We start from the raw sequence: 24,586 nt of genomic DNA, 5'->3' as shown, positions 1-24,586 counted from the left end.
CTCCATTCATACATTTGACAGGAAGACCTGTCAAATAGATGAATGGTGATCACCCCCAAAACATAATAAAACTTTAAATAATTTTTTTTAATCACATTTTTAAGATGACTTGAAATTACATAAATTAGCTATTTTAAACAAAAATTTAAATTTTTGAAAAAATTATTAAAGTTTTTAACTGGGCTAAAAATAAACTTACTTTCTTTAAAGTATTTTTAAATGACAAATCAGTGGAAAATTTTTGTTTTTACTTTTTTCAACTCTTAGCCTGGTAAAAGCAGGCCTTGTGCCTGCTTTTACCAGGCACAAGAATTGTAAGTGTTTTCTGCGGGTGGTGGGTCTCCAAAAAACTGAACTCTCCATCCGCAGAGGCTCTGCCGCAGCGCAGCCGGAGGATCTGTCGAGCTTTCTTGACAGATCGGAAATGCCGGTTTCCAGCGCACGTGCAGTGCATGCCTGAAACCAGCATTTCTGATGTCCCTATGGGTGAGTACACAGCGCGTATACACCCGTAGGGATAGGAATTTCTGCTCCATTAATTCACCCTTAAATTAGAGAAAATTCACATTCTGTAACTTGAGCCTGCAAGAGTTAATTACATGTTGTATTTACACGTCCCCTTATTTAGCAGGACAAGGTTTAAAGTAGCTATCTCAAAATCAGAACACTATGCTAAATTCAAAGCAGATTGTTACATTTTTAGTTAATTTGTATCAGTCTGGCCTGTCAATAAATTTATTATCTGTTGCCTTTTGTAGGAAAATGGGCAGTAGAAGAGTTGATGGAAAACAAAGTGTCTGGTGACAAAGGTTTGGTGCTGAAGTCAAAAGCAAAGCACCATGCAATTTCAGCTCCACTGAAGAAACCTTTTGTGTTCAAAGGTGAACCTTTAATTGTCCAGTAAGTACCTATTTTTGGTCATCTTTGAGATGGAATTACAAGCTAATTTATCAAGTTAATCATGTATTCTACGTCTGAGCTATATTTGATTTTATTTGTATATATTGCACAAGAGCCATGAGCTGAAACTGAAAAATATAAAGTCTTGCAGTTTTGCTATTTTACATCTGGCCAAAATTGGAAAAATAATCAAATATATACAAAATTGTAAACCTAAAAATTTTGGGGGGGAAATAAAGGGCTGGATTTTCCAAGCCCTGAGGAGGTGGGACAGCCGGTAAAATCCGAGAAAGTGGGGGCAGATGGCAAACCCGCCCCCATCCCACCTCCGTGCCCTTTTGCCAGGAGGCAGGAAGATGTGCAGCTCTGGGTCCTGTCTCCTGGAGGCAGGAAAGGCATTTAATCTTTTTAACTGCCTGTTAACAGGCAAAAAAAAAAAGGATTAGTGCCATTTTTACCTTCACAGGTGAAGGCTTCCTGACCTCTGAGAACCCCGCCTGGTTGGAGGAGATGTGGAGGAGGTCTGTGCTGGTCGGAGGCACCTGGAAGTAAGGTGTAGAGGTGAGTGATGGGTGCAAGTGTGGAGTGGTAAGTATGTAAGGTGAGTGATCAGTTTAAAAAAAGTGTGCACTTGCCTTGTTTTCTTTCTACAGCCTTTAGCCGCGCTGAGTGGGGAGAGCCGATATTCTCCTTGTCAATTTCACATAATGGCTGTTGGATCCTCTGATCCGCAGGGCGGGCTTAACGAGCTCAATCAGGGGAAAATCCCTCTGATTGGTCAGGCAAGGATGGAGGTGGGACATTGACACGACAAGCAGCAGTCCCACTTCCAACTCTCCTCCATTGACAAAATCCAGCCCAAAGTGTGTGTGTGTCTAACATATAATATAGTTCATGTGTTCACTCAATTAATTCTTGTGCTCACCTGATCAAGGAGCACCTTTATTATGGTTATATAAGTGGTATGGAAGGGGACTGTTGCTGCAATTTTGATGTGTGTAACCCAGAAGCTGTTTTTGCGTTGGCCTGAGAGGGGTATTTGTACCTCTGGTTCTCAATGTGCACAGGCCAGAAACCCCAATGGATAGTTTACCAGGAAGACCCAATGAATCTGCATTGGAGCTGCTAATGGGTGCACACGGCCCACAGTCATAAATTGACAGCGCAGTACCCATCTAAGGTCAGCGTAAAAGCAGATTTAGCCTGTCGGCAGCTACAAGGATTCCTGTGTTTTTTTTTTAGAGTTTCAACTTGCATGCTGTAAAATCAAATTCCCTACAATAATACCATTGCTACTATAATGTTACACTATAATATATGTAAACTAAATACAGTAGGAAGTTTGGCAGGAAAGAAAGTGCCGTGCATTGATCATGTTTACAATTCAAGCACTGAACTAGCGGGTAGGATGGTCCCTGTGGCCCCCCCCCCCCCCGTGCTGTTCAGCCAGTGCTACTCCTAAGCAATTTAAGTTTAATCGGCTCTCAGTGGCAAGATGTTCAGAGGGAGTAACTGCCAGTAGGCAGCTGAGGCACTAGAGGAAGGGATGGGTAGTTTGGGTAGATGGTGGCAGAGCTGTTGCTGTTTAGAACTAGAAAGTGAAGAGCAGTAACTTTCTGACCTGTGTTTTGGATGTGCTTGTTCTGCAACAAAATAGAGCATGGTTTGTTTATCAAATAAACAAACACTTGCCAATACCATGAAACACAGGGCCAGAGTAAGAGTCTTCTGGTTTAGCAAGTGCAAAATACACAGCTCTGAACTGTTCCCTGATTGAAAAGTCAGAAGGAGATGGCTGACTATGTGTAATTGTTCTGTGAATTTGTTTCCCAGGTATGAAGTGAACTTCCAAAACGGCATTGATTGTGGTGGTGCGTACCTAAAGTTGCTTTCTCATACCGAAGACCTGAAGCTAGTAAGTATTTCAATGTCTGAAGGGCTTTTTTTTTCTCCTCGTGTTGTTTCTTAAAAGGTGGTGAGTCCTGCTGGAGTACAGTTCTATGGACAATAGCAGTCCTTGACTACCTTTTCCTGTATGTGCTTAGATGGTGACTGATGGGAAGCATCATAGCTGAGCATGATCCTCTCCTCTGCTAACATCAATATGCACTTTTCAATGGGGTCACTAGTTAATGATGACTAGCAGGAACCCTAGCTTTTCCTTTTAATTTTTCTTCCTTCCTCAGCTTAGTGACCCTATCCCCCCTGCACTGTTGTGGCTGAGATTAACCCAAGGGTACAGTAGTGTAGCGATGATACTTAACTAGTAGCCAGAGGCCTGGATGAATAATCCAGAGAACATGAGTTCAAATCCCACCATCACTAATGTCCAGTTAGGGAAGGAAACCTGCCGTTCTTACCCGGTCTGGCCTGTGCATGACTACAGTCCCACACCAAGATGGCTGACTAAACTTCCCTCTGCCGTGGCCGAGCAAACCACTCCGTTGCATCAAACTCGAGGGCAACTATTGGGCAATAAATGCTAGCCTTGCCAGCGACACCCACTGTTAAGTCTGTGAGTTGTTCAAGTAATTAATACTCAGACTTAATCAGTAACAATAAAACAGGTCTTTACTGGTTGGAGGTAGGGACTACACGTAGGTCTTTACTTCAGGCCCACAGGTGGGAACTGAGGGGAGATCAGTACCCACAGTACTATTTATACCCCTATGGCCAGGAGTGGTACTGCGTATCACTACGCCCTACAAGTAGTGCAGTCCTGTCCATAGGTTCAAAGTAGCACACATATTACATACACAACATTCCTCCCTTCTTAGCTTTATAGTCATCTCCCCATTTAACATAACGTAATAACATATATACATATATAACTTCAGGTTTACATAACAGAATAACATAGATAACTTCATGTCAAAACAGATCACAGATTCAGTCTCTGCGGAAAACAGTTCACAGATTCAATCTCTGTGGTGTAGTCGGTTCACGTTGCTGGAGTGACTCATTCAATAGTCCTTCCATGGATTTAACAGTTTGAACTTCCAAACTGAATTGGCTCCGTTCGGAGGGACCACGTGTGTGATCTGGTAGAGGTGATAATGGTTCAGATGGGTCATCTTCTGTTTTTACTTTTCCTTTTCTGCTTCTTGGAGACTCTCTGGGCTCCATTGTCAGCTGCCACAGCTGCCAGCTGCATGCGCAGTTCCTCCTTCTCTTCCTCCTGTTTCCGTCGTAGAGCCAGCTTCTCCCGATGTTCCGTAGACTTTTGGTGCTCCTCCATGATTTCTGCACTTTGGGAGTCGAAGTTACAAGCTGGGCAGGACAGGACATCGTAATATTCGGTGTCGTCCACCAGGTCATGGTAATATTCGGTGTCGTCCTGAGCTGGACCAGTGAGAGGGTCGTCTATTTCCTCCATACCCAGCTGGACGTTAGCCAGCTCTTGTTCCAAATCCAGACACCTTTCCTGAAGAGACTTCTTCATGTGTACCTCTGCATCCAGCTTTTTCTGGGCTTTCAGCAAGTCGTTTACTAGTGACCTCATTTGTGATTTTAATACTTCAACTTCCTTTGGAGATTGACTGATCGGACTATGCAATCCCTCTACCGGAGCAGCTGTTTCAGCGGTCTGTTGTTCTACATTGACGTGAGTCAGCATACTTTTGGCATCCAATGGCTGCTCTGTTGCAGTCGTTTCAGTCTGTGTCATCACATCAGCCATCTCAATGACTTTTGAGAGCTCCGAACCCTTTTCCTTTGAAGATCGCAGCTCGTGTTCAAGTTTTTCCCATTTCAGAGTCTTGTCCCTCAGCATATGAAGGAGTTGGCTGACCGTTAACTCTTCTGACACCAGATTATGGCACGCACCTTCAGAACCTGAATCAGCTTTGATTCGTTCGGCCTCCTCGCGCAGATGGTTGGTGTGCTCCTGCTCCATTTTCTCCATCAGTTGCTTCTGTTGCCTTTCCAGATTCTCCCACTCTGTAACAAAGAACTTTTTTATTTCATTCATCTCTTGCTCAAAACGGCGAATCATTTGTTCTAATTGCTGTTGTAGTTTGAAATGGAGTTGAGTTCGAGCCCAGTGTCCCTCAAAAATGTGCATATCAGTAGACTTGACAGACTCAGAATTCTCTGTTAAACTATGTTGTTGTTGCTCAGTGGAATTCTGTGCTGAAACTTTGTCTTTTGCACATGGGTTGGTCTTACCATCATCAGTTCTAGAGTCTGGGCTGATTATCTGCACCGAGTTCTCACTCTTTATGGCTTTTAGCGAATGCCAGTCCATATTTATGTTTCTAAACCACTCCCGGCCTAGTAGTGGTGGACCTCCCTCCGGTAGCACATATAAGTCCATTATTTGACTTCCTTCGCCCTTGTTGGCCACTGCAACCTTTATTGTCCCGATGGGGTGCACTCTCTGCCCCGTGTAGGTTGTCAATATATTCTCCGTATCCTGTAGGGGAATATGTTGGAATAACCTTCTGTAATCTTTCTTATTCATGACCGACAATGCCGATCCAGTGTCCAATTCCATTTTTACTTGGACTCCTTCTATCTGAAGAGTAACCCAAATTGTCTGGAGGTCTGCACCCTTACCAGCGTTGAGTACTCTTAAGCTAGCCAGTTCATTACTGCTAGCGTCTGAATCGGACTCCTGTTCGGTCACCTTGTGTACCTTTGCGTATTTTCCTTGCGGTGACTTCTTGTTGCTGGTCTTCTTCCCTGACCTGCATACTCTAGCTATATGTCCAAGCTTACCACATGTTCTGCATTCTTGGTTTTTAAACCAACACTGGTTCTGATCATGCGTTGTCTTTCCACAACGATAACATTTAACAGAACTCACACCCAATTTGTGTGCACTGAGCTCCGGTGACCGTAGCTGCATTACTGCCGTGCCTCTCGCTGCGGCTTCGTGTGCTGCTGCCATAGTGACCGCCTTCTCAAGCGTCAGCTCATTCTCCTCGAGCAGTCGCTTTTGTGTATCCTGTTTAAATAAACCACACACAAATTTGTCTCGTAGTGCATCTGTCAGTCCCGTTCCAAACTGGCAATATTTCGCTAATTTACACAATTCCAGCAAATATTCAGCATTGCTTTCATGCTGTAGCTGCCTTCTGTCGTAAAATTTAAATCGTTCCGCTAGCATCAGCGGCGTGGGGTTTAGATGATCTTTCAGGACAGTAACAATATCATCGAACGTCATATCCGCCGGTTCATCTGGTGATAACAGGTGTTTCAATTGCCCGTATGTCTTCGCACCCATTAAATTTAATAATGTTAGAGCTTTATCTTGGTCACGAATTTTATTGGCCTTACAATAATTTTTTACTCTTTCAACATATATGGCCCAATCTTCGAGGTCACTATCAAAGGTGCTAATATTCCCGTGTTTAGGCATTGTAGATTTGCAATTTCTCAGATTTTATTTTCTTTACTTGTTATCAAAGATGGCGGCTTCCCGCTCTTGCCGTCGTCCTCCGCCCACAAAATGGCGGTTTTCCCGCGCTTGGCGGTCTTCACCCGTCCCCCGACGCCGTCTCCCTTCAGCCCCCGAGTGCGGCCCTTATCTTCGCCGCGATCGCCCGAGTGCGGTCCTTATCAGCGGATGCGATCGATGGCCCGGCTGCGCCTCGCACTTGAAAGCGGCCCGGCCCTTATCTGCCGATCGCTATCGCCCTGTACACCTCTCTTCCCCAGTCCTGTCTTCTACTCCGGTTCACAAGCTGATGGAGGCTTCAGGGTCCTAATGCCTGTCGCTTCCAGTGGGGTGGTGAGGTTTGAAACCTCTCTTCAACCGCCGTGGAATAACTGCCGCAGGGTAAGAACCTGACTCGTCGCCAGTGTTAAGTCTGTGAGTTCAAGTAATTAATACTCAGACTTAATCAGTAACAATAAAACAGGTCTTTACTGGTTGGAGGTAGGGACTACACGTAGGTCTTTACTTCAGGCCCACAGGCGGGAACTGAGGGGAGATCAGTACCCACAGTACTATTTATACCCCTATGGCCAGGAGTGGTACTGCGTATCACTACGCCCTACAAGTAGTGCAGTCCTGTCCATAGGTTCAAAGTAGCACACATATTACATACACAACACCCACAACTCGAATGAATACAAAAAAAGCTGACTCCCCTCGGTACTATACCACGTATGCAATAAGCCAGAAGAGAACACTTTTCACCCCCTTTGTTTTTTGTGAATCTGTCAAAATTAAAATTATTTATAGACCGTGCATGTAGACACTAATGGTTTGTATTTTCAAGATAGTGCATAATTTGATTGGGCACCACTAAAAGATTTACAGAAAGAACATGCACAACTGGTACCCTGTGTGAAATCTTGTAGAGCCCTTAGATGATGGTTAGGGAAGACAGCTACTGAAAAATGTTGTAGTGGTCCTATCTAATCCAGATAGCAATGGAAAAATGATCGGAAGGAGGCCTCAATCTCCATTACTGAAGAATTTTAATTCCAGTGTTGTCTTAATTCTTTCTGAACCCTTTTCAACACTGATATTGTTATTTGAAGATAGGATGTAATTAATGCATACAGTATTACAAATTTCACCTCATCAGTGATGTATCTGTATTTTGTCGGATTCTGTTAAATCTGAACTGCTGATGCTGAAACTGTACCAAGATGTATTCCTTGCCTTGGTGTTGACCTTTGCAGTGACTCGGCAGATTGCTTATTGGCGGAAGTGGATAATCCATTTGTTGATACTGCAGCATACTGTTGCAATCTGGACTGTACAATTTAGTCATGGATCGTCTTTACCAGTCATTGGCTGGAATTGAAGTAGAACAAGGGGATGTATGACAGATGTCAGGTTGAGAATACAAGTGACAATCGGGCTTAATATAAAAAGTACAGGGGAGAAGTAAAAAAGGAATGAGGGGCAAAGAGCCAGTACGAGAATAGATTGGCAACTAAAAGGGAATAAAAAGGTCTTCTATAGGAATATTAACAGTAAAAGGGTTGAGAGAGGAGCAGTGGGGCTGATCAGGGATCAAAATGGAGATCTATTGGTGGAAGCAGAAGACATGGCTGAGATATTAAATGAGTACTTTGCATCAGTGTTTACCAAGAAAAGGACTTTGCCAAAGCTACGGTAAACAAGGAGGTTGTTGGGATATTGGATGAGATAATAAAAATAGATGAAGGCGGTCAAGAAAGCTACTAATTAAACTGTTTCCACAAATACTTGGTGGATAAGTCACCCAATCCGGATGGATGCTTCCTAGGTTGCTGAGGGGAGTCGAGGTAAAATTGTGGAGTTTGCTGGCCACATTCTGCCAATCACCCTTCAATATAAAGGTGGTGCTGGAGGATTGCAAATGTTACACTTTTTTTTAAAAAAGGGGGAAAGGATAAACCTAGCAATTACAGGACAGTCAGTTTACTGTCAGTGCTGGGGAAGCTTTTAGGAACAGTAATCTGGGAGAAAATTAACAGCCACTTGGACAAGTATTATGGACAAATAAAGGAGAGCCAGCACAAATTTGTTAAGGGCAAATCATGTTTGATTAACTTGATTTGAGTTTTTTGATGAAGTAACAAACATGGTGGATGAGGGCTATGCAGTTGATGTTGTGTATATGGACTTTCAAATAACGTTTGATAAAGTACCACACAATAGGCTTGTTAGCAAAATTGAAGCCCATGGGATAAAGGGGCAGTAGCAGCATGGATCAAAAATTGGCTAAGGGATAGAAAACAGAGTTCTGGTGACTGGCTGTTTTTTGGACTGGAGGGAGGTATACAGTGGTGATCCCCAGGGTTCAGTACTAGGACCACTGCTGTTTTTGATATACATTAATGACTTGTACCTGGGGGTACAGGGCACAATTTTGATATTTGCAGATGAGACAAAACTTGGAATTGTGGCAAACAGTGAGGAAGATAGTAGTAGACTTCAAGAGTACATAGACAGGCTGTTGGAATGGGCGGACACATGGTAGATAAAATTCAGTGCAGAAAAGTGTGAGGTGATGCATTTTGGTAGGCAGGATGAGGAGAGACAATACAAGCTAAATGGTAGTTTTAAAGGGGGTGCAGGGACAGAGACCTGAGGGTGTTTGTGCCCAAATCTTTGAAGGTGGCAAGACAGGTTAATAAAGCATATAGGGCTAAAAATTTGTCTCCATGGCGCCTGTTTTTCTTAGCACTACGGGTGCCATTCTATGTCAAATGGTGTCCGCGCACGCACACTTCTGGTGCGGGCTGCACCAGATGCCATTTTGGTTAGGGCGGGCATTGGGAGTGGGTGCCAGAAGTATGTAGAGTAGGCAGATTGTGACGCTGAGATTGGACACCAGCACTGCCATTTTCGTCCTCCACGCTGGAGCTAACACCCTGTCTTAACCTCGCACAGCTGAACATGTGTTCAGCGGCAAGGACCCCACACCAGCAATATTTAAAGGGATCATCAACCACTCTCTGGTTAGTTGCTGATCAATTTCTACTGGTTCTGTGTAAGTTTGTAGAAATGTTTGGTGCTTTCCAGAGTTGTTTAATGTTGGTGAGGCGACAGGAAGTGGTGCTGCAAGTGGAGAAGGCCTTGGTTCTGACTTCAAGGGTTCTGGTCAGACCACTTGCTCCCAGTCATGGGTGCTGTCGTTGCCATCCGCCTTGGTCTGTAGCATGACAGGGTGATGGAGCAGAGGCAGCAAAGAAGAGGATGACTGCTCGTAGAGGAGGAGGCAACCAGCACATCCTGTCTCCAGCCGAGCTGTCCGTGATTGCCTCGTTCAACTACAGTTCTACTGCACACGACCCCAAATCCCCATTGTACAACAGTCACACACCTTGCCATCTCTCTGTTCTGGACCATCACAGCGTCCTCTTGGCCACAAGGCTAAAATAAAAGCCAAAAGAAACGTTCCAAACCAACTTTATACATCAATTCATCCAATATTACATAACAAAGTCAACTAATGACTGTTGTGCATTCCCAGTGTGCCTTAGCCTATCCTAGTGCTCCTACGAATGCTACCTCAGTGGCTGCAACATGGCTGGTGGAAGTCTGCTGACTTCCAGTGGGGAAAACTGCAGATGGCCTTGGAGGACGACCTCAAGCGGCAGCAGTCTGAGCTGGCTGACGGGCAACAGCAAGGGCACTGGCAGAGTGGCAATGGTGGAAGGACGAATGCCGTTATCCTGAGAGATGACAGCAGGTTCATGCTCCACGGAGCCATGCCACTCCCCTGGGACGGCGCCTCAGCAATCCTAGTAATCTGTTGGAGGACAGATTGCTGGATTGCTGTGACACCCTACAAGCCACTTTCCACACTAAGTACAGCCACGATGGCAGCAGTCTGAGCTTGCGAGGCAGCAAGCTGACCATGCATGAGAGCAATCTGAGCTTGCATGACAAAAGTCTGAGCTTCCACTGCAGTACTCGGAGGTTGGGTGAGTTCTGCTTGTGCTGCAATGGAAGCTGAGACATTGGCCATCAGACGCTGCATGATGGTTGAGTCTACAAATGTGCTAGCTAATGGAGTTGCCTATCACTTCCATGCTGGAAATCATGGGCTCCAAGCTCTGCACAAAGCCCTGTGCTAAGTTGCTGCCGGACTCCTCCATGCTCCTTGACAATGCACTCGGGCTTTCTGGCAATACAACAAGCATTTCGTTGTGCATACCCATCAGCCTTCTTCTGAAAGCCACCCCATTGAGGACTCCTCTGCAGCAGAACTCGTATCACCTCGCCCTCCGGGGAGCTGACACCTGCACTACCCTTTTTGCCCCCCTCCCCTGGCTGCAGGCCACTCGTGCCCGGTGACTACCACGTGCAGATGCCTCCTCTAACGTACGCGGAGTGTCCGTATCTGAGCTGGTGCTGCAAGTGTGAAATCACGTGACGGTGCTGTGTTTTCATCAGTGTCTTGTTGCTCTTCAGTTTCCTGCTCTTCTAGTGCCTGGCCAGGTGGCAATTCTTGGCTATGTGAAGGAACATGGGTACGGTTGTGGTAAGGGAAATGGGGGGGGGGGTGCAAAGCTTGTAAATCATAAGCGATTGTGGGATGAGGAGGAAATGGGATGTGAGAAGGAGGGTTATGTATGAGGATACCATCTTCTATTGTTTCAGCCCCACCGATAGGAGGGCCATCGCTGAGCCTGTGGCCAATAATGGCCAGCACTGTCTCCTCCATCGGGGTAAGGTTATGCAGGCACGCCTGCCCCCAGCTGGTTAGGTCCCGTTGCCTCCGGTTGTTAGCCACCTTGTCCTGCAAGAGAAAGGGCTGTGAGTGTGGTGCAATGTGTTTGGGCGATGTGTCTGTCATGGTTGAATAGCTGACTGGGTGCAGGCTGTGAGATGTGGGTGTGAGGCTTGCAGCAGTGGTAAGTGGGTGAGGTGAAGCTATGAATGTGAGGTATGAGCTGTGTTTGGTAGAGATTGTTGGTAGGTGAGTAATGAGGGTGTAGTGCATTGAGCAGTGTGTAAGGTTAGTGGTGAAGTTGGTGGGATATGGCATTTGAAGATGAATTCACTGACGTTGACCACTCGTGTGAGGTCATTAAACTTCTCCTGTACTGCATCCAGGCCCTCGGGGCTACACTGCTGCCATTGACCCCAATGGCAGTCTGCTCCCATTGCCTTTTCTGAATTTGCCTGGAGGGCCTCCTAGCTCCCTGTGGGAACCAGACCACTCCTTCTGTCCACCTCCTGCACCAAGGCCTCCAGTGCTGCATCCGAGAACCTTGTAGCCTGCTCTCTCCCCTGTTGTGCCAAAAATAGTTCTTTTTCCTGTTCCGATTCTGTTGCCCAGGCAGTTGAATCACCTGCTACAGCCAGAATGCATCTCCCTTTTAAGAGGTGCAGACTGCCTTAAGAAGTGCAGGCTAGCTTTAATTGGTGCTAGCCTCGCACAAACTTGGGTTCCCTGCTGAGCGTGTAGCCACTCAGCAGCGCATTCAGCGCTAGGCTGCATGCCATATGTTAATTTATAGAACTATAGATTAGTAGTAATGGGGGACTTCAATGATCCTAATATAGACTGCGATAATAATAGTGTAAAGGGCAGAGATGGGGAAGCAATTTTGAAGTGTTCAGGAGAACTTGATCAGTATGTTTCCGGCCCAACAAGGAAGCAGGCGTTGCTGGATCTGATTCTGGGGAATGGGGTGGAGCAAGTGTCAGTAGGAGAACATTTAGGGAACAGTGATCATTGTATCATAAGGTTTAGATTAGCTATGGAAAAGGATGGAGCAAGCTAGAGTAAAAATACTTAATTGGAAGAAGGCAAATTTCAGTGGGTTGAACGGATCTGGCCCAGGTAAATTGGAATCCAAGATTGGCAGGCAAAACTGTCATCGAACAATGGGCTGCTTTTTAAAGAGGAGATGGTTCAGGTACAGTCGAGGTACATTCCCATGAGGGGGAAAAGTAGGACTACTAAAGCCAGAGCTCCCTGGATGACGAAAGAGATAGAGAGTAAGATGAAGCAGAAAGAGGCGTGTATGATAAATGTCAGGTTGAGAATACAAGTGAAAATCTGGCTGAATATAGAAAGTTCAGAAGGGAAGTGAAAGAAAATAAGAGGGGCAAAGAGAGAGTATGAGAATAGATTGGCAGCTAACATATAAAAGGGAATTCAAAAGTCTTCTAATAGGCATATATAAGTAATAAACGGGCAGTAAGAGGAGGGGTGGGGCTGATTAGGGCCCAAAAAGGAGACCTACGCATGGAGGCAGTGGGCATGGCTGAGGTACTAAATGAGTACTTTGCATCTGTCTTTACCAAGGAAGAAGATGCTGCCGAAGTCCTAGTGAAAGAGGAGGTAGTGGAGATACTGGATGAGAGAAAAATTGATATAGAGGAGGTACTAGAAAGGCTGTCTGAACTTAAAGTAGATAAGTCACCAGGACTGGATGGTTTGCATCCAAGGATGATGAGGGAGGTTAAGGAGGAAATCGCGGAGGTACTGGCCATAACCTTCCAATCCTCCTTAGATACTTGGGTAGTGCCAGAGGACTGGAGAATTGCAAATGTTACATCCTTGTTCAAAAAATGGTGTAAGGATAAACCCAGCAACTATAGGCCAGTCAGTTCAACCTCTGTAGTGGGGAAGTTTTTGGAAATGATAATCGGGGACAAAGTTGATAGTAAAAAATTTAAAGCAAAATACTGCAGATGCTGGAAATCTGAAATAAAAACAGAAAATGCTGGAAATACTCAGCAGGTCAGGCAGCATCTGTGGAGAGAGAAACAGAGTTAATGTTTCAGGTCGATGACCCTTCATCAGAACTGGGAAAAGCTGGAGATGGAACAAGTTTTTAAGCAAGTGTAGGGGCAGGGAAAGGGGGGAGAGGAGGAAAGAACAAAAGGGAAGGTCTGTGATAGGAATGGAAGGCTGGAGAGATTAAGGGACAAAAGGAATTATGGTAATGGGACAAGTTAAGAAACAAAAGATGGCTCTAGATGAAGTGTAAATGGCGATGGCAGAATGATCGACAGCTGCCATGTGAGGGAGAGGAAAAAAAAGATCGGGGCAGAGGTTGTGGTCTGAAATTGTTGAACTCGATGTCGAGTCCAGAAGGTTGTAAAGTGCCTAATTGAAAGATGAGGTACTGTTTTTCGAGCTTACGCTGAGCTTCACTGGAACAGTGTAAGGGGCCGAGGACGGTGAGGTCTAAGTGGGAGTGGAGCGGAGAATTAAAGTGACAGGCAACCGGAAGCTCGGAGGTGTTCCGCAAAGCGGTCACCCAATCTGCATTTGGTCTCCCCAATGTAGAGGAGACCGCATCGTGAGCAGCAAATACAGTATACTAAATTGCAAGAAGTAAAAGTAAATCGCTGTTTCACCTGGAAGGAGTCAATAGTCACTTGGACAAGTGTGGATTAATTAAGGAAAGCCAGCACGGATTTGTTAAAGGCAAATCGTGTTTAACTAACTTGATCGAGTTTTTTTGAAGAGGGCAATGCGGTTGACATGGTGTATACGGACTTCCAAAAGGCATTTGATAAAGTGCCACGTAATAGGCTTACCAGCATAGTTGAAGCCCATGAAATAAAAGGGACAGTGGCAGCATGGATACAAAGTTGGCTAAGTGACAGGAAACAGAGTAGTGGTGAACGGTTGTTTTTCAGACTGGAGGAAGTGGTGTTCCTCAGGGATCGGTACTAGGACCACTGCTTTTTTTGATATATATTAATGACTTGGACTTTGGTGTACAGGGCACAATTTCATAATTTTGCAGATGACCCAAAACTTTGCAGTATAGTGAACAGTGAGGAGGATAGTGATAGACTTCAAGCAGTCATAGACAGGTTGGTGAAATTTAATGCAGAAAAGTGCGAAGTGATACATTTTGGTAGGAAGAACGAGGAGAGGCAGTATAAACTTAAAGGTACAATTCTAAAGGGGGTGCATGAACAGAGACCTGGGGGTATATGGGCACAAATCGTTGAAGCTGGCAGGGCAGGTTGAGAAAGCGGTTAAAAAAGCATATGGGATCCTTGGCTTCATAAATAGAGGCATAGAGTACAAAAACAAGGAAGTTATGATGAACCTTTTATAAAACATTGGTTTGGCCTCAACTGGAGTATTGTGTCCAATTCTGAGCACCACACTTTAGGAAGGATGTGAAGGCCTTGGAGAGGGTGCAGAAAAGATTTACGAGAATGATTCCAGGGATGAGGGACTTCAGTTACGTGGATAGACTGGAGAAGCTGGGGCTGTTCTCCTTTGAGCAGAGGAGGTTGAGAGGAGATTTGATAGAGGTATTCAAAATCATGAGGGGTCCAGACAGAATAGAGAGAGAAACTGTTCCCATTGGCGGAAGGGTCGAGAACCAGAGGACACAGATTCAAGGTGATTGGTAAAAGAACCAAAGGGGACATGAGGAAAAAAAAATTTTTAATTTTTTTTTTTACACAGCGAGCGGTTAGGATCTGGAATGCACTGCCTGAAAGGGTGGTGGAGGCAGACTCAATTGTGGCTTTCAAAAGGGAATTGGACAGGTACCTGAAGGAAAAAATTTGCAGGGCTACAGGGAAAGGGTGGGGGAGTGGGACTAGCTGAAGTGCTCTTGCAGAGAGCCGGCCGAATGGCCTCCTTCTGTGCTGTAGCCATTCTCTGATTCTAATCAGCAGGCAGTGCAAAGTTGGCATGCTGCCTGCATTACTTTGAACAGGCATGGGTTGATCCTGCATCGCGATCCCTGCTCCTGTTTTCAGGGCAATCGAATTTCTAGCCGATGCGATCCTGGGCTTTATAAATAGAAGGCATAGAGTACAAAAGCCAGGTAGTTTTTCTAATATAAACTTATATAAAACAGTAGTTCGGCCCCAGCTTGAGTGTTGTGTTCAATTCAGGGCACCACGCTTTAGGAAGGACGTGAATGCTTTGGAGAGGGTGCAAAAGAGCTTTACTAGAATGGTCCCAAGGATGAGGGATTACAGTTATGTGGATAGACAAGAGAAGCTGGGGTTGTTCTCCTTGGAGCAGAGAAGGCTAAGAGGAGATTTGATAGAGCTGTTCAAAATCATGAAGGGTTTAGATAGAGTAAATAATGAGAAACTGTTTCCAATGGTTGAAGGTTCAATAACCAGCGGGCACAGATTTAAGGTGATTGGCAAAAGAACCAGAGGTAATATGAGGGGAAAAACTTCTTGCACAATTGAGTGGTTAGGATTTGGAATGCACTGCCTGATAGGGTGGTGACATGGGTTTACTTTTAGTGGAATGTGAATACAGCTGTTCAAAGCATGAAGATTCTGTATCATTTTACTCTCTGACATGGTGTTACTGGTCAGTTTAGAATTTCTTAATAGTATCACCATTCAGTCTACTTTGTATCTCCCCTCTTCCTGGCTTAATTGCCACACTGCTCATATACCATATCCTGAAATTCTGACACACAGTACTGTTATCAATTTCTATTTATCTAAAACCTTGTGCTGTTCTGGTCCATGTATTATGCCTGAAGAGTACATTTACATTATCATAGGATCTGGTTACACTGTATTCTCATTTTGGCTACCTACAGTTGCTCAATATCAAATGTAATAAGACATTGGGCCAGAGTTTGCTGGAACAGGGCATCTCGTGCCCAGTTAAGTGGGACTTTTTCCTGCACCTGTCAGCTCAATTTTGTTGACCTGGAAGTGCAAGCTGATAACTGCAACAGGGCATCTGGGATCTTGGTGAATGATGGAACTAACCGTGTATAACCAATGAGATTTAAAGATTGAGAAATAACTATAGGTAGCACTGAGAAGGAGAGTGAATTAAATGTCAAATCAAGTACAGGTAGAGAAGGAAAGAGAGATTCGATTGAGAGGCGGGGGGAAGACAAAGGAAAAACAAGAAAAATGTAAAACTTGACTCAAATCTCCAACAACAATTCACTACCTGAAGGAATGAGACTCCACGCTTCACTTTCTGGACCAGAGAGGTTGAATGACAGTCGTTAAATGCTTGCGCTATTAATTACTAGACTTGACTTAACTTTCTGTGGTGGGTTTAATGGGCAATTAATGTGCAAATGCAGCAATTTCATGAAACTCGCAGAGGTTAAGGGCGAGATGCTGTTTTTGCGAAGCTGAAAGCAGAGCAGCGCGAGTTGTCCACCAACTTGTGGCGATTTGAAATTCACTGGGTATCTCATCTGGCCACAAGTTGCTGGCCGATTTGCACGCCAATAACAACATGCGTTGTTCTAATGCCGTTATTTTTTTTCAGCGAATTCCGGCCCATTTTTTTTTTTTAAGTCACCTAAACATGCCACCAGATTCTACACAAACTACCATAAATCAATTGTATATGTTCTCTTTGCAACTTTTATCTCAAAGCTGTCTAATGTCTTATCTGGTTACACTACTCTCTAATCCAGGCTTTCTGCAGTTGTTCAATATTCTTATTTCTCTCCATGTCCTTGGAAATAGCCATATTGATATTTTTATAATTAGCAATAAAAACATCCTGTCTACCATATAAAACTTTGACTACTATTTCTACATTAAACTTGTCTTTATTGTACTCCAGTGAATTATTTTGTTTTGGCTTTTGAGCAAGGTATTTACAACATGAGAATATCTTGGTTCTAAATGTGATATTCCAGTAATATATATTCTATGTATAACTATCTACCAACTGTGGCAAAACAACCAGCTAGTGTTTCATAAGATGCTAGTTTGGTCAGCCTGTAAAGTGGCAACAGTAATATTGTATTGAAAATGTTAATGTTCATTTTGTTACCAAAATACTTCACAATTTAAAGAACTGGTCACTGTACGATGTTCTTTCTCACATCTTTAACATAGGGTGCGGAGTTCCTGATTTACTAAAGGCCAGTGGGCACCAGTACTTTATCTAATATTTTGAGGGTGATGTAGTGGGAGGTGGGGCTCTGTGTTAACATCGGTCATATCAGATCCAGTTAACAGTCTATGCCAGTATGGAGGAAGGGTTGCAATATTAATAGCCACTGTTACAACATCAGCACTTTTATCTTTTCCAGGAAGAATTCTTTGACAAAACTCCTTACTCCATTATGTTTGGGCCAGACAAATGTGGTGAAGACTACAAACTGCACTTCATCTTCCGACACAAGAACCCTGTAACTGGAGAGTATGAGGAAAAGCATGCTAAACGCCCTGATGTAGACCTCAAGAAGTTCTACACAGACAAGATCACGCATTTGTATACTCTAGGTATTGTATTCAGTTTTGCTGACTTGCACTGATTATCCAAGCATTTTCTCCATAATCATTTTTCTCCTATCTTGTCTAGATCAGAATTTAAATTGCACATTTTTGAAATTGAATAGACAGAGTGGTGTTTGGGAAAAAATGTAAAGGAAACTTGAGTATTTAACTAATTGACTTTATTGCCCTACAAAACATGAATGGAGTATTGCAGATCATCAGTTTTATTGTATTCATAAAGACTTTGTATTATGCTTTTTACTATGATCGTGCATCACTGCACGATGTGTGCTACATACATTTAACTAAACGATCATCTGGGACACTGAAATAGCTGACCACCTCATCTGAAATTTCCAGATATTGTTACCTTTTGATTCAGCAAAATATTCTCTTTGGTATTTGTAGTTGTGTATCTTTTAATATGTATTCTGTTGCAAATGTGTCAAAAGTAAGTAGACCATTTGATGACCAAGATACAGTAGGAATATTGAGAGGATTTATTGATGATCTACACGTGACAAAATCATAATCCATTCATTGTGGGTGCCATACCGAATTAATCTTTCTCCATTATGAAACTTCACAAAGTACTCCAGTTGAAGCTTCACTTGAAAGATACAGCATTCACTGAACTTCACATGCTAGATGATTTTTTTAAAGAAATTATGCTGTTTGATGTACCTTCTGATGCTTCCTGTGTAGTCCATGTTCTGATGAAGTGCAGCATGCTCTGCATGTGCATAATTTCAGCAACAAAAATGAAGTACAATAGTTTTGCAGGCTGATTGAATCATAGCCTTTTAGATATACAGGAAACTTTCGTTTAACCGGGGTTAAATGTCTGGAAAGCTCTATCCACCGGCAAAATTCAGGAGTATGTTTAGAAGTTTTTTTTACTTTTCATAGCTTTTCTTCTGCAGTCCTGGCTCTGCAAGCGTCTAGCTGAAGCTGTTGCTTCACTACAGAGATGCTTGCAAGCTGCGCCGACTGTTTTGAAGCTGTTGCTAAGCAACAGGGTTTGTTGCTTCACACGGAGCTCAGAAGCTCTGTATGTTTTAACATTAGCGCTGGTTTCTACGGCAGTTTTGATGGGACAGCACCAGCTTGGTCCCGTCAGTGCCGGATACCAGAAAGTTTCCTGTACATTCTGGCAATCTAAAGAAATTGATTTTAAATCATTTAAATGTGTCTCCAAATTTCCCAAAGATGAATGTGGTTTGTTAATTTATGATATGCATACTAATTGTGCTCCGTGAGCTTCTGATCCAAACTGGGCAGTTGAGGTGGCCAAGAGCCCAACAGAGGAGAGATTGTTGCCTAGGAAGAGAAAGGTCAAATTGAAGATAATTGTTTTGTGCGTGTCCCTGTGGCCAAGGAAATGGACATTGGCAGCGGAACATGCACACATTTCAAAAATGGCAATGCGTTGAGTATTTTTACCTTGATGTCTGCATCATAAAGTATCAAAAATGGTACATAAAAATATCTCTCGTGTAATGATTTATTGCCCAAGCAAATCTTTTTTTAGATATGGTTCTGAAATGTTGACTGCAGCTATGGAGAAGAATGTGCTTGGAGCATTACATGATCATTGTTGAATGAGCCTAGGGTACCACCTCTTTAAATTAACAACAGCCTTTTTTTATTTTCTGTCAGTGCTGAATCCAGATAACAGCTTTGAGATGCTGATTGACCAAACTCTTGTTAGTAAAGGGAATTTGCTGGAGGATATGACTCCACCTATTAATCCACCTAAAGAAATAGATGACCCTAATGACAGTAAGCCTGAAGACTGGGATGAAAAACCAAAGATCCCTGACCCTGATGCACTCAAGCCTGAAGACTGGTGAGTACCATCTTACGGGGAACTTTTGCAATGCTTTCATTTAATGTTTATTTTGATATCTTTAGTTTGGAATACGTGGTGTCATAAACTATCTGCATTTTATCAATGCGGACTTGTATTATATATTTCATAATTTTGAATACTTCTACAGTTACAACTTCAAAATAAAGGATCTTCTTTCAGGGATGAAGATGCTCCAGCAAAGATAATTGATCCAGATGCTGTTAAACCAGAGGGATGGCTTCATGATGAAGCAGAGTATGTCCCTGATCCCAGTGCAGAGAAACCAGAGGACTGGTAATTTTTTTAAAGTTTTGTTTGGATTATTAATTCTGAAAGTGTAGGTCCTGTTGTACACATTTATAATCATATATGTTTTTCCAAAGTGATCAAGCACTTAAAGTTGTGGCCCTTCCACTTCCATGTTCTGTTTGATTTAAAATAACTAGTTCATTAATAATGTAGTGAATTTATGTATGTTTGTGAAAATATGGGTTGAACTTGTGTTTTTTTTTGTTTTGTATACTATTTATTTAAAAGTAATTGAGAGTATCTGCCATGAAAAGTGATATAAATCTTGCTTTTAAACATAATATATAGCCAGCCAATAAATATGCAGGCTGCATAGATGGGTGCCAATTAAATATGGTCAGCTGACTTAATGACTGAAATACAAATGATGGGATCATGTATATGATTACCTGTTGGTCAAATATCCTATCCAGCAGGTGTTTACTGCTGATACCATTGATATAAACATGACTGTTGTTCAGACATTAGAAACAATGCATATATATTGCAGCACAATAGTTTTGGTGACTGCCAGTGTATAGTAACATCTAGGAAGAAATGTGGGTTTTTCCAGGAGAATTCTTTAGTGAACTAATTTTCTGCAGTCTTTAGAGCTTTAGGAATAGATTAAAGTTATTGGCCCTGAAATTGCAGTGTCTGTGATGGCCATCGTAATCCCTTTGAAATGCCCTGCAAGTTCCGGATTTCCGCATGCGGTTGCATATGTGCGAAATCCAGAACTTGCGGCCCGTGATGCAATCCCATGATGGTTAAAGGTTTTGTGCACTATTTTTGATGTGTAGACCTGTACTTTTTTTCTTCAGTTCTGTTATTTTTGAAGTTGGCAAATTAACATGGAATTACAGTAATGTGTATGGGTAATGCATTCAGAATGTCATTTCCTTTTCAGGGATGAAGAAATGGACGGTGAGTGGGAAGCTCCCCAGATTCCCAATCCAAAGTGTGAAACTGCACCTGGGTGTGGAGTATGGGAACCACCTATGATGAGCAATCCTAAATACAAAGGAAAATGGAAGCCACCTATGATTGAAAATCCCAACTACCAGGTACTCAAAGGAAGTCTTCAGGTTGTCTGGCACTACAGCAAGTACTTGTAACCATGAAACCTGAGTATTAAAGTTAATAATGTAGCTGGGGAGGTGAAGTAGTAAGAGGCATTCATTTATATGGACAGAATGGCATGGAGAAGGGGAACTGGGGCTGTGATGAATTAGGATGTTGGATATGTGCTGCTGGAAGGATGGTTGCACCCTATTATGTAATCCCCTCTTGTTCTATATCTAAACTCCTGCCATGGAATGCTTTACCACAAGTATCAATTGTGGCAAAAAGTATAACATAAAAAGGAATAGGATAAGTATTTGGAAAATAATGTAAAAAATACAGAAAATAATTCAATTTGCCTGCTCCTTTCTCTGTATTTTATATTCCTTTGCAAATACTTATCTTATTCCCTTACTCTAATTCTGAGTAGATAGCTCCTATGCAAAAGCTAGCACCAGTTTTGAGATGATGGGAAGAATTGCCATTTTCTTTGATTCTTTTTCTACTTTTCACGGCCTCCTAGGGAGCAGGGCCAGGCTAGAATTTTATTTTTAATGTTGCCTAATCTTAATCTATGTAGTTGATGTCATCTATTTGACTCTATGGGTATGAATTTCAGTTTACAGGGTTTTTGTGACTCTTCTGCCAAAATTCACCCATTTATGTATATTGCATCATAACCCTGTATCTAAGGCTGCAGTTGTACAACCACTTTTGTGTCCATGCAAAACAAACTGGTCAAAACAGATTAGGTGTACAAAATGATCAGCCTCTTGGGAGTCAGACCAGGATTTTGATTTTGAGAGCACTAAAGTCAAACAGTGTGAGACCACCTCTAGAAGGCTGTTTCACACAATTTGGGTTTTGCATCAACAAAGTATAACTCTAGTCCATTGGGAAACCACATTTTAAACACAATGTTCAGAAAGCCCATTGGTTCTCCAAGGCATTATATTTTTTTTAATGTTATAAGAAAGTGAATACTGAGACCCTCAACATTTTATATATTTTTTTTAAAAAGCTGGGGAGAAAGCTCTGCACAGTATGTCTTATCTTTTTACCTGCACTTCACACTCTGACCAGTTAATGTATAGCTATAGCCTGAAAATCCCACATCTGCTTCAGTGTTTTGGGTCCTAGAGACTCAATGGCATCCATTTTTACACCCCCCCCCCCCCCCGGCCCAGATCGGCAGTAAAGGGTCAAGCGAAGGAATAAAAATCTTAATTCAAAATCACGCCTACAACCCTCCGCGTTCCCGGACACCATAATATTAATGACACCAGTTCAGGCCCTTGATGAGGCTCCTGCTAAAAGCCGGCAGGGGCCTACTTAAGGACTTTATCGGCACTGTGATGTAATATTAGCATCAATGCAGGGGGAGTTTTGCACTGGCCCTACCAGGCCCACCTGTGAAAATTGAGGCCAATGTCTCATTGCTGAGTGGCAGCTTGAGAGAGGAAATTGTAGGATTATTTCAACAAACTTGGTTTGAAGATTGGATGGACCTACTTGTGGTGTGGGAAGAAGCCAAAGTTGTTGTTGCAGGGATATGAACACTGCCACAAGAATAGGAAAGTTATAACTCTAGCAGTTTCCCAGTTGAAAGTCTGGTTTAAGGAGTACCCTACTTTAGGTGTGGAATTGGATCTGGCACGAGTACAAGGCAAACTGGATTGTCCTTCTTGCCATCTCTGCAGATAGTAAGAAGGAAAGCTTCACTACCCTGTTTCACTATTCTAAAGAATAAGATGAAGGGACACGGGATAACAACATAAGATAAATGTGGAGGTAAAAGAACAGCTTGGATAGCCTTTTTGTATTTTTTTTTTGCACAGGGTGTATGGAATCCAAGGAAAATCCAAAATCCTAATTATTTTGAGGATTTGCAACCTTACGCGATGACTCCAATCGTTGCTCTTGGTCTGGAACTATGGTCCATGACTTCTGACATCTTATTTGATAACTTTATCATCTGTGCCGAGAGGAAAGTGTCTGATCAGTGGGCAGCTGATGGATGGGGGCTGAAGAAGATGGTGGCTACTGCAAATGAGGTATCTTGCCAATACGTTATGAAATATGTTAACTTGGGTTATTGAGAGGTACATTCATTGTAAAGTAATTAACTTTTTACTTACACTCCCATTCTTTGTACAACCACAGCTTTCGAAACCTCCTGCATCACAGATTTTCATTTCGGGAGAGAGGATACTGACTGATGCTATCAAGGCTAGGTAGAACATGACATAAGAAATAGGAGCAGGAGTAGGCCATTCGTCTCCCTTGAGCCTGCTCCTCCATTTAATAAGATTATGGCTGATCTTTTACCCCAACTCCACCTTCCCGCACTACATAAGAACATAAGAAATAGGAGCAGGAGTAGGCCATACAGCCCCTTGGGCCTGCTCCGCCATTCAATAGGATCATGGCTGATCTGAATCTAGACTCGCGTCCACTTCCCTGCCCTCTCCCCGTAACCCCTAATTCCCTTATCTGCTAGGAAAATGTCTATCTCCATTTTAAATTTATTTAATGTTGCAGCTTCCACAGCTCTCTGGGGTAGCAAATTCCATAGATTTACTACCCTCTGAGTGAAGAAGTTTCTCCTTATCTCAGTTTTGAAAGGGCAGCCCCTTATTCTAAGATTATGCCCCCTAGTTCTAGCCTCACCCATCAGTGGAAACATCCTCACCAACCCCATCAGTGGAAACATCCTCACCACATCCACCCGATCAAGCCCCCTCACAATCTTATGTTTCGATAAGATCGCCTCTCATTCTTCTGAACTCCAATGAGTAGAGTCCCAACCTACTCAACCTTTCCTCATACATCAACCCCCTCATCTCTGGAATCAACCGAGTGAACCTTCTCTGAACCGCCTCGAGAGCAAGTACAGGTAGACTACCCTTTATCCGAACTTCCGAAAACCGAAACCCTCTAAAAACCGAAGGTTTTTTCGTTCAGCGTAAGTCGTGCGCACGACCCCCCCCCCCCCCCCCGCCGGCCCCGACTTACGCTGAGCGTCAGCGTAAGTCGTGCGCACGACCCCCCGCGGACCGCCGGCCCCGACCCCCGCCGCCAGCGCCGACCCCCTCCCCCTCCCCCCCCCCCCCCCCCCCCCCACCCCCCGCCGACCCACCTTCCGAAATTCTCCAAAAACCGAAACACGGCTGGTCCCGAGGTTTTCGGATAAAGGATAGTCTACCTGTATATCTTTTCTTAAATATGGAAACCAAAACTGCACGCAGTATTCCAGGTGTGGCCTCACTAATACCCTGTATAACTGCAGCAAGACTTCCCTGTTTTTATACTCCATCCCCCTTGCAATAAAAGCCAAGATTCCATTGGCCTTCCTGATCACCTGCATACTAACTTTTTGTGTTTCATGCACCAGGACCCCCAGATCCCTTTGTACTGTAGCACTTTGCAGTTTCTCTCCATTTAGATATAACTTGCTCTTTGATTTTTTCTGCCAAAGTGCATAACCTCACACTTTCCAACATTATATTGCATCTGCCAAATCTCTGCCCACTCACTTAGCCTGTCTATGTCCTTTTGCAGGTTTTTTATGTCCTCCTCACTCACTGCTTTCCCTCCCATCTTTGTATCGTCAGCAAACTTGGATATGTTGCACTCGGTCCCTTCCTCCAAATCGTTAATATAGATTGTAAAGAGTTGGGGTCCCAGCACTGACCCCTGCGGAACACCACTAGTTACTGATTGCCAGCCCGAGAATGAACCATTTACCCCAACTCTTGTTTTCTGTTAGATAGCCAATCTTCCACCCATGCCAGTATATTACCCCCAATCCCGTGATATTTTATCTTGATCAGTAATCTTTTGTGTGGAACCTTGTCAAATGC

General features: G+C 43.4%; 1 protein-coding gene across 5 annotated transcripts in view; it reads left to right on the top strand.

Moving 5' to 3' along the window:
- The window catches only part of LOC147122672 (calnexin-like), a 47,323-nt gene that overhangs the window by 10,399 nt on the left and 12,338 nt on the right, over nt 1-24,586 (top strand). For all 5 annotated transcript variants that reach the window (XM_086008857.1, XM_086008860.1, XM_086008834.1 and 2 more), the window contains 7 exons: nt 759-900; nt 2,734-2,815; nt 17,332-17,524; nt 19,178-19,367; nt 19,551-19,664; nt 20,569-20,725; nt 22,562-22,777. In XM_086008857.1, the coding sequence (XP_085864983.1) occupies nt 759-900; nt 2,734-2,815; nt 17,332-17,524; nt 19,178-19,367; nt 19,551-19,664; nt 20,569-20,725; nt 22,562-22,777 (1,094 nt within the window). The remainder of the gene's footprint in view (nt 1-758; nt 901-2,733; nt 2,816-17,331; nt 17,525-19,177; nt 19,368-19,550; nt 19,665-20,568; nt 20,726-22,561; nt 22,778-24,586) is intronic.

The sequence above is a fragment of the Somniosus microcephalus genome, chromosome 2 (genome assembly GCF_052327205.1).
Source record: "Somniosus microcephalus isolate GS21.2 chromosome 2, FLI_Smic_1.0, whole genome shotgun sequence".
Taxonomy (NCBI): domain Eukaryota; kingdom Metazoa; phylum Chordata; class Chondrichthyes; order Squaliformes; family Somniosidae; genus Somniosus; species Somniosus microcephalus.
Note: the sequence above shows the minus strand (reverse complement) of the source record. Positions and strands in the feature narration are given on the sequence as shown.